At 35.8% G+C, this 11,863-nt stretch overlaps 1 protein-coding gene and 1 long non-coding RNA gene across 2 annotated transcripts; both read right to left on the minus strand.

Moving 5' to 3' along the window:
• Window positions 1–234: 234 nt before the first annotated feature.
• LOC136812448 (uncharacterized) lies at window positions 235–2,050 on the minus strand. Its single transcript, XR_010847354.1, has 3 exons — window positions 1,993–2,050; window positions 1,200–1,295; window positions 235–438 (listed from the first exon to the last, which is right to left on the minus strand). It is a non-coding gene; the product is annotated as an uncharacterized lncRNA (long non-coding RNA).
• Window positions 2,051–2,339: 289 nt separating this feature from the next.
• LOC136812373 (putative leucine-rich repeat-containing protein DDB_G0290503) lies at window positions 2,340–11,415 on the minus strand. The gene is made up of 14 exons (XM_067068868.1): window positions 11,354–11,415; window positions 10,829–10,875; window positions 10,270–10,439; window positions 9,693–9,794; window positions 8,746–8,961; window positions 7,683–7,766; window positions 7,179–7,271; window positions 6,138–6,230; window positions 5,838–5,963; window positions 4,302–4,393; window positions 3,868–3,928; window positions 3,004–3,069; window positions 2,666–2,827; window positions 2,340–2,345 (listed from the first exon to the last, which is right to left on the minus strand). Exons 1-14 carry the CDS (start codon window positions 11,413–11,415, stop codon window positions 2,340–2,342), a joined length of 1,380 nt encoding a protein of 459 aa, XP_066924969.1.
• Window positions 11,416–11,863: the final 448 nt, after the last annotated feature.

Raw genomic sequence — 11,863 nt, forward strand, 5'->3', positions numbered from 1 at the left:
GTATGTTTTTTATCGCTTTTAGCAGCGAGCGCAGCGAGCGCTGAATTTCCTGAGTCACAAAATTTCGCTTTGCGAAAACGGAACGCTCGTTCCGCAACCCCTTTCATGTTGATTTCGTTTCAAAACATACTAACAAGAAGCTCGAATATTGTTACTACCATCTCAATGATACTAAATAGCTTTATATTGGAAAAAACAAAAAGCATGGATCGAAGGAGGTAAGTTTCATATCAAGTTTTTCCACCACACTAGTTTTAAGACCGAGTAAAGAACAAGACATAGCTACAAAAATAACGTCTACCTCCCTCCCGCCGCACGTCAAGAGATTTCAGAGGTCAAGTCATTACCGTTTAAATGATGAGAAAGCGTGTTCGGGCTTTGATCTGTATGGTTGATGGCCATTGTGTCTGCATATTGTTTCTCGTGGCGAAGACGCTCCTAGAAAAGTGGAATGATAAATGACATTATTTTGAGCCATAACATACAGTCGGTAACACTACTCCAAATAAACGGGGGAGGTGGAAATTGTACTTCTGAAAACCCAAAAATAAGGTAAATGCAGGCTAAAAACAGGCTTTTTAGAGCAAAATAAGGGGCCTTTTCTTTGACAGCTGAACATATTCTTAAAAATTAATAAATGGCAGGTCCTAATAAGGTCCGGGGGGGGGGGGGGTGTTGGAAAATTTACGAAAAATTAAGCGCGGGGGGCGGGGGGGGGGGGGTCGTTTATTTGGAACCTAAGAGTATATCGATATGAAAAGTATCGCCCAAATGGGAAATATTTCCCTGACGGGGAGGTAGTGTTGCCTGAAAAGGACACAACTTCCTGATTTGATCAATTTTTATGGCTGCAATCTTGAATTTTCCACCGATTTTTAGTGCTCCATTCGAGAAGTCAAATCAGGAAGATGAATGTTATTTATTTTCCCTCCTTTACAAGAGAAGTCAGCTATTTATTTTTCACTACCATTTCCGGGGTGCTCAAAGCCAACTTTTCCGACCAGGAAACATCCGATCTTCCTGATTAGGAAAATCTAGCCGTTTCGGGAAGTTTTCCACTTTCCCGTTCCGGGAATATTTCCCGCTAAGAATGATGTATTTTCCCAAAAAAGTTAAGAATATCCATAATGAAATGGATTTATACCATTTTTATAAAGAAAAGCGTGTATTAATAATGGAAAATAACTGATTGTCATTACCTTTGTTGACTGTTTGAGAGCGTGTTGTAGCGTCAACACTTCCAACATTTTCGATTCTAATAATGCTTGCTGCTCATTCATCTTAACTTCCTTGTCCTGAGAGAAAAACAACATTATTTTTAGTCGCAATCAACTACAATCCTGAGGGAAACATCGTAAAATTACCATAGGGTCAACGTTTGACGTTCTAAAATACATCATGGGGGCAGAAACGATCACTTTTGGTAATCAGAGAAGTTATTTTTCTATCCCTTTACATTTCTCTGCCTAGATGGAGTTTAAAATTGATTATCTTTTCTGAAAACTCTTGGGAGACGAAACTACATCTTCTCAACAGTCAGGGCGAACCATTTATCTAAAGAATCCTGCATTACTAAAAATAGACAAAAAGAACGAAAAATCTCATAAAAAACGACATATTTCGCCATCGACAACCCCGACCGAAAGTGACTGTACCATTCCCCTTCATTTATCACGGGAATTAACTACATGTGGTCTAAAAGAACAACAAATTACGCATGCGTATTACAATGCAGGATCCTTTAGAGGAACAGACTGCATGCAAAATGCCCAGCAATAAAAGAAGAACTATTTAATTAGTGGCCTCAAACAAGAGTTTCAAATATAGACCTTTCGGGGCTTTGAAATCAGGAAATTCTGGGATCTTAAACTAGATTTTCTCAACAGTCGGTTGAGCTCTTTTGCTTCTTGGTAGTCATAACTAATTGCCCTAATAAAAAGAAGAACTATTTCCACGTGACCAATCGTGATATTTGACGGTTATAATTCTTACCTGAAGTTGACATTCCAAATCTTCTACTCGCCTCGTTATATCACTTGTATCGAAGACCTAAAGATCAGTTTAAGTATTTTGATAAATAATCAATTGAAACTAGAATGCTGATCTTTAACGAGAAAGTAATATTTGAGTACAATCGCATCGAAGAAAAGATCTTAACAGGCAAAATCCTCAAACTTACAAGAAGAATGAGCTAAAAGGACACTATCTTTTTCGCAATAGTGAGTTTATGCATTTGCACTTTTAAGGACAGTAAAGTGTCTGAGCTAAAGCGATTTGGAAAACCAAAACTTTAGCAAAAGCTAACCATTTCCGTAGAAGAATAACACACATTCATAAACTCAGTACTATTTGAGACAAAAAAGGATTTGTTAACACATTTTCACACGTGTTGTATCAAAGTCATTGTCCAGGGAACAATGTACGGGCAGTTTTAAATCCCTGTCTTTACAGTAACTTTATGAGAATAAACGGAGATGACGGATGATAGCAACGGAGTTGGAAAATACATTCAGGTTAAAGTTCGGAAAGACACATCTTTTCATCGAGAGAAGATAGGTTTCAACTGACATTCGAAGCAGGTTCCTTCGAAAAAAATATCCACGAAAAAACATCTTAAAACACCATATCATGAAAAATGGGCAATAGATAACGTCAAATGACTTACCGTTAACGAGGAGTTCTTTAAATTCTCTTTCAATTGAATATTTTCTTGACGTAATTGTTGTACACGATTCTGTAGATGACGTAATAATTTGTTTGAAATGGAGGTTGTAGGTGATGAATTGTTGGCGGAAGGTGATTGTGAAAGCTCCAGGGAAGATTGCGTCTAAAAATAAAGGATACAATGAACAATATATCATCCCTGTCTCATTGACTTGGCAGAAATGAATGAATGAATGACGCATAAAAATCTTCTCATAAATGTTATCTCATTGCGATTTTTTGCAGCTATAATATTTTTTGGGACAAAGCTTTGGGAGGGACTTGAAGAATTTCATTTACCTTCAATTTTTCTTGGATGGATATAGTGTACGATCTAAAGTCATCGAAGTTTTCCTTGAAGGTTTTCTGAAACAAGAGAAAGGCTTACATCGATTAATTAGTTACATCGATATCAATTTTCAGTCAATTTTCAACAGTCTTTCACACCCAACGGAAGTAAGACAAAAAAGTCGACAGTTTGAATTAGTGCTAGCAAAATTCAGTCTTCCGTTAAGCTTACAGACCAAGCGTAAAATATTCTATCGAAAGAGTACCGTGCGCCTATCTTGCCGCGGCGGTTCAAGTCAGACGGCCGCCTGTCATCTTAGGCGGCCGCCTAACTTATCGATGGATGGTCATCAAATTAGCTTTCTGGTCTACATTTTATATTTGAATCTTAGGCGGCCGCCTAACTTGTTAAATCTTAGGCGGCCGCTTGAGTTGATATAGGCGGCCGCCTATTCTAATTCAGGCGGCCGCCTAACTTGTTAAATCTTAGGCGGCCACCTGAGTTGGCCACCTATCTTCTGTTGCACGTGTTAATAAAGTAAACAAAAATACCAAAATGGTGTATCAAGTTGCAGAGGAATTTCAAAAGCAAGCAAAAGGAAAATGGCTACCATGTTTGTTGTTTGTTTTGAAATTTGAAATGATAAAACTGGCGGCCGCGTGAATTGAGATGATAAAAATACAGACCAGAATAGATCAGCAAGATTGACTAATTAGGCGGCCGCCTAAGTTAAGATAGGCGGCCGCCCGAGTTAATCCATCGCTAAGTTAGGCGGCCGCCTAACTTACACCGCCGCGGCAAGATAGGCGCAGGGATGCCCATATCAGCCACGGTAAAAGAGAGAGAAGAGAAAGAAAGAGAGAAATAGAAGTTACCATTGCATTCACCAAGATATTCGTCTGTTCTTTGTCCCCTGGTGAAGATGAACAAGTTAACCTGTGAAACGAAAAGGAATATCGCGTACCTTTCTTAAAAAAAGAAACGTCAACAATTAACACATAAAGGAAGAGCGACACGCTCCTCTACCTACAGGTAGGTACCTAACGAAAAACGAATCTTTGGATCGATTATTAAAGATTGCACACGTAAAAAAATAAGAATTTCTGACCAACTATTTTTAATCTCCTGAAAGAAGATAGTTGGAAGAGATTCTATGAACTTTTTCACATTTATATTTGAGAAATTTTGATGATGAATTTAGATTTTTGGGTTCCGTTTATTCAGTTTGAAGGCGAGTGAAAGTTTGAGCATGTATCTGAGGTTACTTCCACGATAAAAGAGACAAATAAAATCATATTGAGATACTTACTTTGGTGACTTCGGTGATGAGCCTTTGATGACCGACATTTTTGTGCATTCTTCGAAAAGTTCGATTGCCAAACTTTTGAAAAGCTTCTGGTGCTGAAAATGTAGCGCAAAAAGAAGTTTGTCAGTCTATGTGACTTACACTTTTTTTATAAGAACCAGTAAAATTTTTCTGAGGCTCGGCTGTTCTTACTTTTTTGGCATTTTGAGCCTCAGATTGTTCTCATCCTGTTCTTATTCATAGGATGTAATTGAGGTATTTTAGGCGTTATTTTACTAATTTGACCCCTAAATTGCTTAAAATTGAGTAATTTCAGGATCGGTTCTTAAATTGTTCTTATTTGTTGGTGATTTTGAGTCTCATTGTTCTTATTAAATTGTTCTTCTAAAAAAAAGGTGTACTATAGATAATGATTTTATAGCAAATCGATTGAAAATGACTTCAATTAAAATCAATCAAATATTCAAATTACTGTGCTTCAAAAAGATCAGAAAACGTCCTCTTCTGTGCTTAATTGTAGGGGGGTGTTAATTTTAATTTTTTCTATTTTTTCAACCCAAAAACACTTTATAATGACACCATTTTAATGACTTTAATGACTTGCCAAAAAAAGTATCAAAAACCTTCATCTTCCTAGGGAAATTCACTAAAATCAATTCAATATCACGTAATTATGACACCCCGTTTTTATTTAAAAGTTCCACCTCCCCCCCGCTTCTTCTCTCCCCCCCCCCCCCTATACAACTAAGCACGGAAGAGTAATGGCCGAATCTCGAACAGAATCCATACAACAACCATGGACAAAAGGTTTTTAATTAACTGGCTTACACCAGTATCAAAACGCTGATTTTTTGCTTGTGGTTCTCTCAAAAGCAATTGAAAAGCAATGCAACGACTTCAAAAGTGTTTTTCTTAACTTTCCTCCCCTTTCAGACACATTGAAGAGTCATTTTACACTATTTCTCATCATTTTTTTACTGAAATTTCATTTGTCTACAACCTTTTGTCCATGATTGAACTTCAACTTAGCAGATTCTAGAATCAATACTAATTTTGCTCTATAAGCATACGGAAAATTCGTGCTGAGGCTCATCATACTTAGCAAAACTTCTTTTTCAGCAAATGCTTATGAAAGTTTTTTCAAAACATCGTCAATTTTGGTTGATTTTCATTTTCACTTTTACTTCAGCTTGTCAAAACGATAATTGTTCATATTATTTATGTTTTACAGATCCTTGTTTCAAAGTGACAATTAAGTCAAATTATTCGTTGTCAACTACCCTGTCTCAGTGGCCCAAACACGATAATTGTTCATACTTTTACGCTTTACAGCGCTTTATATTAACGATCACTTGTTCAATGTGTCAAAATATTCGCTGTCTACATTTCTGTCTCATTGATCATTCATCCCATTTTCAAAACAAAATTTGAATAATGTATTTTTCCCAGTTTCGTGCTATGCTTAGAATTATGCTTCTTTTTTGCTAATTCAAGTCTCAGTATACTAATAAACGCTATCCTTATAAAAAAGTGTATAACCTGGTTAAGTTGAAATTTGACATTTTCAAGATTGCGGTGTATATCATCGACATTCCGAAGGTCTTGTTGTAACTGTTTATTTTTCTGGACTTCTCTCATCAATTGTGTTCGTAGGGTTGTGATCTCCTAGAAGTATGAGACTTTACAGAAATCACAATATTCTATACAGCAGGGATATTAGGGGGAGAGCACGAGTCTTGTTGTAACTGTTTATTTTTCTGGACTTCTCTCATCAATTGTGTTCGTAGGGTTGTGATATCCTAGAGTAGGAGACGTTACAGAAATCACAATATTCTATACAGCAGGGATATTAGGGGGAGAGCACGAGTCTTGTTGTAACTGTTTATTTTTCTGGACTTCTCTCATCAATTGTGTACGTAGGGTTGTGATATCCTAGAGTAGGATAAGCTAAAGACATTATAATATTCTATGCTAAAAGTAGGAGACGTTACAGAAATCACAATATTCTATACAACAGGAATTATGGGGAGGGCGCGAGTCTAGCGGTACCGTAGAGACTTATCATGTTTTAGCTAAAGGTTTTGCAACACGTTATTAGGAGGGAACGGGTCTAGCGGTGCCTTTGAGACTTTGAGATTATGTAAATTTTGAGATCTAATGGTCTTCTAAAAGTGGGAGATATTTCAGATATTGTAATATTCTATACAAAAGGAATTATGTAATGGAGAGGGCACTAGTCTGAATTCATAATCTATGTTTAGCTAAGGATTTTATGAATTTAGAAGTCTATATCGCTAAAAACACGTTCATTGAAATAAAGACAGCACATTCAATTCAAAAATCCCTAATCTATTACAATACACACTTCTAAAAAGACTATTGACCTCTCTTGTCCCTCTCCGATAAATACAGAAATAACATCGTTTCATTAACGCTGGAGAAAGACAACGTTTGATTCCAGTATGAAAGATATCCGGTCAATACTGTCTCTTAATGCTATTAAATCGAATCTGGCTCTTGGCAATTTATTTCCTAGTTATAGATAGAGTCGACATTTTACGCGGGTAGCCCAGTAATCTTGGACTTTTAGACAGTTTTTCGATTGTTTTCACGGGGTCCACGGCCAGCCGGCTCGGCTATCTATGAACTGAACGGAACATTGGAAGAAGCGGGGAGCCGCAGGGAGCCGCGAACCCCTGGTTTGAGACGCGGACGCGCTAGACCACTTGGCCATCACTCCTAGTGAAAGAGCACACAATTCATCTCATAAAGAATTAGAATAGGTACCCCTGTTGCAACTTTAACATAAGGCATTTAATACTGTCTAACTTTGATGGTTCCCTTTCATCTAAAAACCATCGACAATATCAAAATTCTTACGGGATTAGTATAGACATCGTTCTGAACGTTTTTCACTTCGTTCTTCAAAAATTCGTTTTGTTGTTTCAACTCAGCTATTTCTTCTTCTTTGGCCTAACATATAAAAAACGAAATAATGAAGCAGATTATTCTAAGTGTTTTGGAATTTGATGACAAGACGTAACCAAGGAAAAAGGGAACACTACATATCATACAAAGGGAACAAGTCTACTCTTTAAACTTTAAAAAAGAAATTCACCTAGCCAACTTATATTCGTGAATTTTTTTATATATGTGAAGAAATCAAAAATTTCTGTCCAACTATATTCACTCAGGAGATTTGGGTGGCAGAGCAGCATATGCATTTCGTCCTTATTGGGACTCATCAGCACTGCGTACTGCACCCTGGCTGGCCAGATCGAGTTAGCCAACCTCTCTAAACCACAAAATCACTTGTGGTTCAAACTAAGAGAAAAAGTGGACAGAAGGGTACATACTAGTTGGGGTTTTCAAACAAGACCTTACTATCATTGAAATATCACGTTGTTCTTTCATTTCTTTGAATTGTGATTCAAACTCTTTGATCTTTGATAATTGTTTGTAAAAAGCCTGTTAACGAAAATAAACACACCGTAATTAAAGAATAAGGTAAACAACAAAAATGCTCATGTTTAATGACGATCATTATATAAAGAAAGGTCGTTCGTCCCGTGAAAACTTTGGTGGATCAAGTAATTAAAAACAAAAATGTGCCCTTGCCATGAGCAAGAAATTAGGGAGGTCTGGTATGGATAGTCTCTCACAAACATTAGTATGCCTTGTGGGTGGAGAGATTTTTCCATCCCGCCCAAGCCTACGACGTGGGTGGTCGTAAAATACTATCATTATTATAATTATAAGGGTTGAAAAGAAAATTTGAACTATGCAGATAATTTTGAAGAAATAGAAGATAACTTCAATTCTAAAAGAGAAATGAAATCTACCTTTTCTAGGTCTGATACACGATTTTCCAATTGACTTTTCTTCGATCGCAAATTTTTTACCTATATAATTGATGCATTACATAATTAAATCAAGGAAAACTAAACAACCTGGTTTGTTGCATTGGAGGTGATCTATAGAAACGCACCATTATAACATACGTAAGTTTCCAACCCAAGTTGAGGGAGACCCAATGCTCTCTTTTCTTTAGGACTATCCGAAGGTAGGGGAGGGCGCCACTCTCATTCCCCTCTAGCTGCCGAGCATCAAGTTAAAGATGTACCGAATGCATGCAATTTTGGCAATCTTTAGTGTGACCTACTCCACAACCTTGAGTACAGTAGCTGGATGATCTAACTTCATGTTAGGGCACACCTTTATTAAAACAGACGTGAAAAACGGCTTCTAGTAGAAATTTGATGCAATATATTTAGATCGTATATATTGGACGAAGGATCGAGACAAAAATACGATTAGATACTAGAGGTTATTTAGATCGTATTAATCTTTGTGAGATTTAATTTCGCGAGCCAAAAGATTTGTGAATCAGCGTTTTGAAAATTTTTTTGATTCTGAGGGTGAAAAATAAAAGTGAATTAACAACTACCTCTGTATTTAAATTGGATCTGTTTTCAGTCTCCTGGTGTTGCATACGGACGATTTGTTGTGATTTTTCATTCAATATTTCTTGCAGTTGTAAACAAAGATGTTCTTTCTTTGAAAGTGATTCTTTCAGCTGTTCGTTCTCTTCTTGTATCAAGTCTTTCTCTTTTGTGGTGGTGGACAATTTCTTCTGAAGAGTGCTGATTTGTCGCTCAGTTCTCTAGTACATTAGCAATGAAGTAAAAGCTAAGCAAATACGTTTTTTATAAGAACAATATAAGAAAATAAAACTTCGATGGCCAAAATGTTAAGAACAAGTTAAGAACATTTTAAGGCTTTGCAGATTCTAAAACACCGCAAAATGGGCAAAAATGCTCGGAAAATGGTCAAAATAAGAACACGTTAAAAACATTTATAGGCTCAAAAGGCTATAAACTCAAATGGTTAAGAACATTCGAAGGCTTCAAAAATGTTGGATGTTCTTATAAAAAAAACGTGTACTTTAATTTGAGTATGATATGTGTAAAAAAACTTTTTTTGGCAAAATCGAAAGGTTTTCGAATCAAAGGTTTTCGAATCAAAGGTTCTCATTCAGTTTTTGATCATTGCTAAAGACATCCACCTATATGATGGCTCTCCTTTGTTCCTGGTTACTCTCAGGTGCCTAATAAGCGTCCCCCCGCTCATTAATTTTCGAAAATTTACCACTCAAGACATTTTTATTCCAACAATCAACAAAAAGTTCCCTCTTTTGCCCTAATTCTGCTGTATTAGCCTCCTTTTCAAAATTTTCCACCCAGTACATTTTTTTCCAACCCAACAACACCCCCCAAACCCCCTAGCTAGCCCAGAGAGTAACAATTATTTTTGGTCTCAATGGTCTATTTTTCAGAGACATTTCAATTAAGTTTTGACCACTTGAAACTTTACATGTATCCAATAATTGTTTACCTCGCTTAGTGTTAAGATTTCCTGACTTTTCTTCATTTCCAAATTGGCTAACTCATCTTTGAGAAAAGTGACCTCATTTTGTAAACTATTGTCCAGTGAGCTCTGAAAGTAAAAAATCATAGCAAAGAATGTGTTTACACTGAAATACTTTGGTTGGACAAAAACTGCTTGTAATATTTCGGTCAAATTCACCCTTTTCAGAAGACAAATAAACACGAATTTGAATTGAATCTCTTTGCATACCTGTGAAACACCATAAAACACTATTTTTTTATAAGAACAATGAGGCTCAAAATCGGCAAGAAATAAGAATAATTTAAGAACATTGCTGAGCCTAAATTTACTCAATTTCAAGCAATTTAGGGGTTTAAGAAAAAAAATTTGGTATAACGCCTAAGATACCCCAATTACATCCAATTACATCAAAAGAACAGGATAAGAACAATTTCAGGCTCAAAGTGCCAAAAAAATAAGAACAGCTGAGCCTCAGAAAAACTTTACTGGTTCTTATAAAAAAAGCGTAAAATAATACACCGCAACGTTGACAGATAAATAGAAAATTGCATTTTTAACATACATTAAGCTTCCATTTGAGTAATCTTGAGGTATTTGCTTCATTTTCATGATAATAACTTTCTTCGTAATAATCTTCTTGAGACTTGAAGGGTTTTTCCTCCGCAGCTGGTGATTTGGATTGAAGGTCATAAGATTTTGTGACGTGTTTGGTGTTATTGTTTGTTTTGAAACCTACGGAGAAGACAAGATGGGAGTTAACCAAGGCGTTCTAAATCCATAGGCCAAGCAAGCGTGCATCAACTTCGATTTTGTGGGAGCTCAATTTTTCAAAGTCGTTGCATTGAAGAAAGAAATCGAAGTCGAGATTAAAATATTCTGCGACCCTAAGGGATACATTTTTTAGAGATTTTCATGATGATGCAATGCGAGTAATTAGAATACCATGGAGTAAACGACTTTAGCTAAAAATATATTGAAAAATCATAGCTACAGATAAAATTGACTACATTCTTTTTTTCAGCGTTTCTTAAAACCTTGTTCTTTCATATAAGCCATGGGAAAAAGTTTCATATCTTGTTGGGATAGTAAGAAAACACGAAACTACAAGAACAATTTCTTACTTGGAGCTTCTTCATTGACTTCTGAAGTATTACATTTTGCTGGGCCTCTGAATAAAGAACTTTAAAGATCATTTATTTTTGAATTGTAAATTTACATAAAAGGCATTTCACTTGTAATAAAGAAGTTGGGTAACGATAGATGTAAATATCTCAATAAGTGGGTTAATTTTTGCGAGTAGATATTTTCGCTCAGTTTCGCTAGACAATTATTTTCAAAAATAATTTAGTTTTCACAGGAGTTATTTGGGACGAGATGGAGTTTTTAAAAGCTCTTGTTTGATTTGGTTGGTTGTTAACCAGTAATAAAACAATTTTGTTACTTTTTCTAAAGAACGCGTCATTTTTATTACTTCAAATGACCAATTATTAAAATATCTTATAAAAACTCCATCTCATCTGTGTTATTTTCGGGAATTGGTACACCTTTTTCAACTAATGTCTTTCATTTTCCTAGAGGTTTTGGCAAATTTCTGTGTTTTCAAAATTTTCACTAGCTTCCAGAAGAGGAGATACATATCATCAAACCTGTTCCTTGAAATATCAGCGAGAAGTTTATTGATAATGTTCTGACCCTCTCTACATATCATCAAACCTGTTTCTTGAAATATCAACAAGAAGTTTATTGATAATGTTCTGACCCTCTCTACATATCATCAAACCTGTTTCTTGAAATATCAACAAGAAGTTTATTGATAATGTTCTGACCCTCTCTACATATCATCAAACCTGTTTCTTGAAATATCAAACAAGAAGTTATTGATAATGTTCTGACCCTCGCCCTCTCTACATATCATCAAACCTGTTTCTTGAAATATCAGCAAGAAGTTTTATTGATAATGTTCTGACCCTCTCTACATATCATCAAACCTGTTTCTTGAAATATCTGCAAGAAGTTTATTGATAATGTTCTGACCCTCTCTACATATCATCAAACCTGTTTCTTGAAATATCTGCAAGAAGTTTATTGATAATGTTCTGACCCTCTCTACTGATCATCAAAACCTGTTTCTTGAAAATATCTGCAAGAAGTTTATT

The sequence above is a fragment of the Clytia hemisphaerica genome, unplaced genomic scaffold (genome assembly GCF_902728285.1).
Source record: "Clytia hemisphaerica strain Z4C2 unplaced genomic scaffold, Clytia hemisphaerica genome assembly, whole genome shotgun sequence".
NCBI classification, from domain to species: domain Eukaryota; kingdom Metazoa; phylum Cnidaria; class Hydrozoa; order Leptothecata; family Clytiidae; genus Clytia; species Clytia hemisphaerica.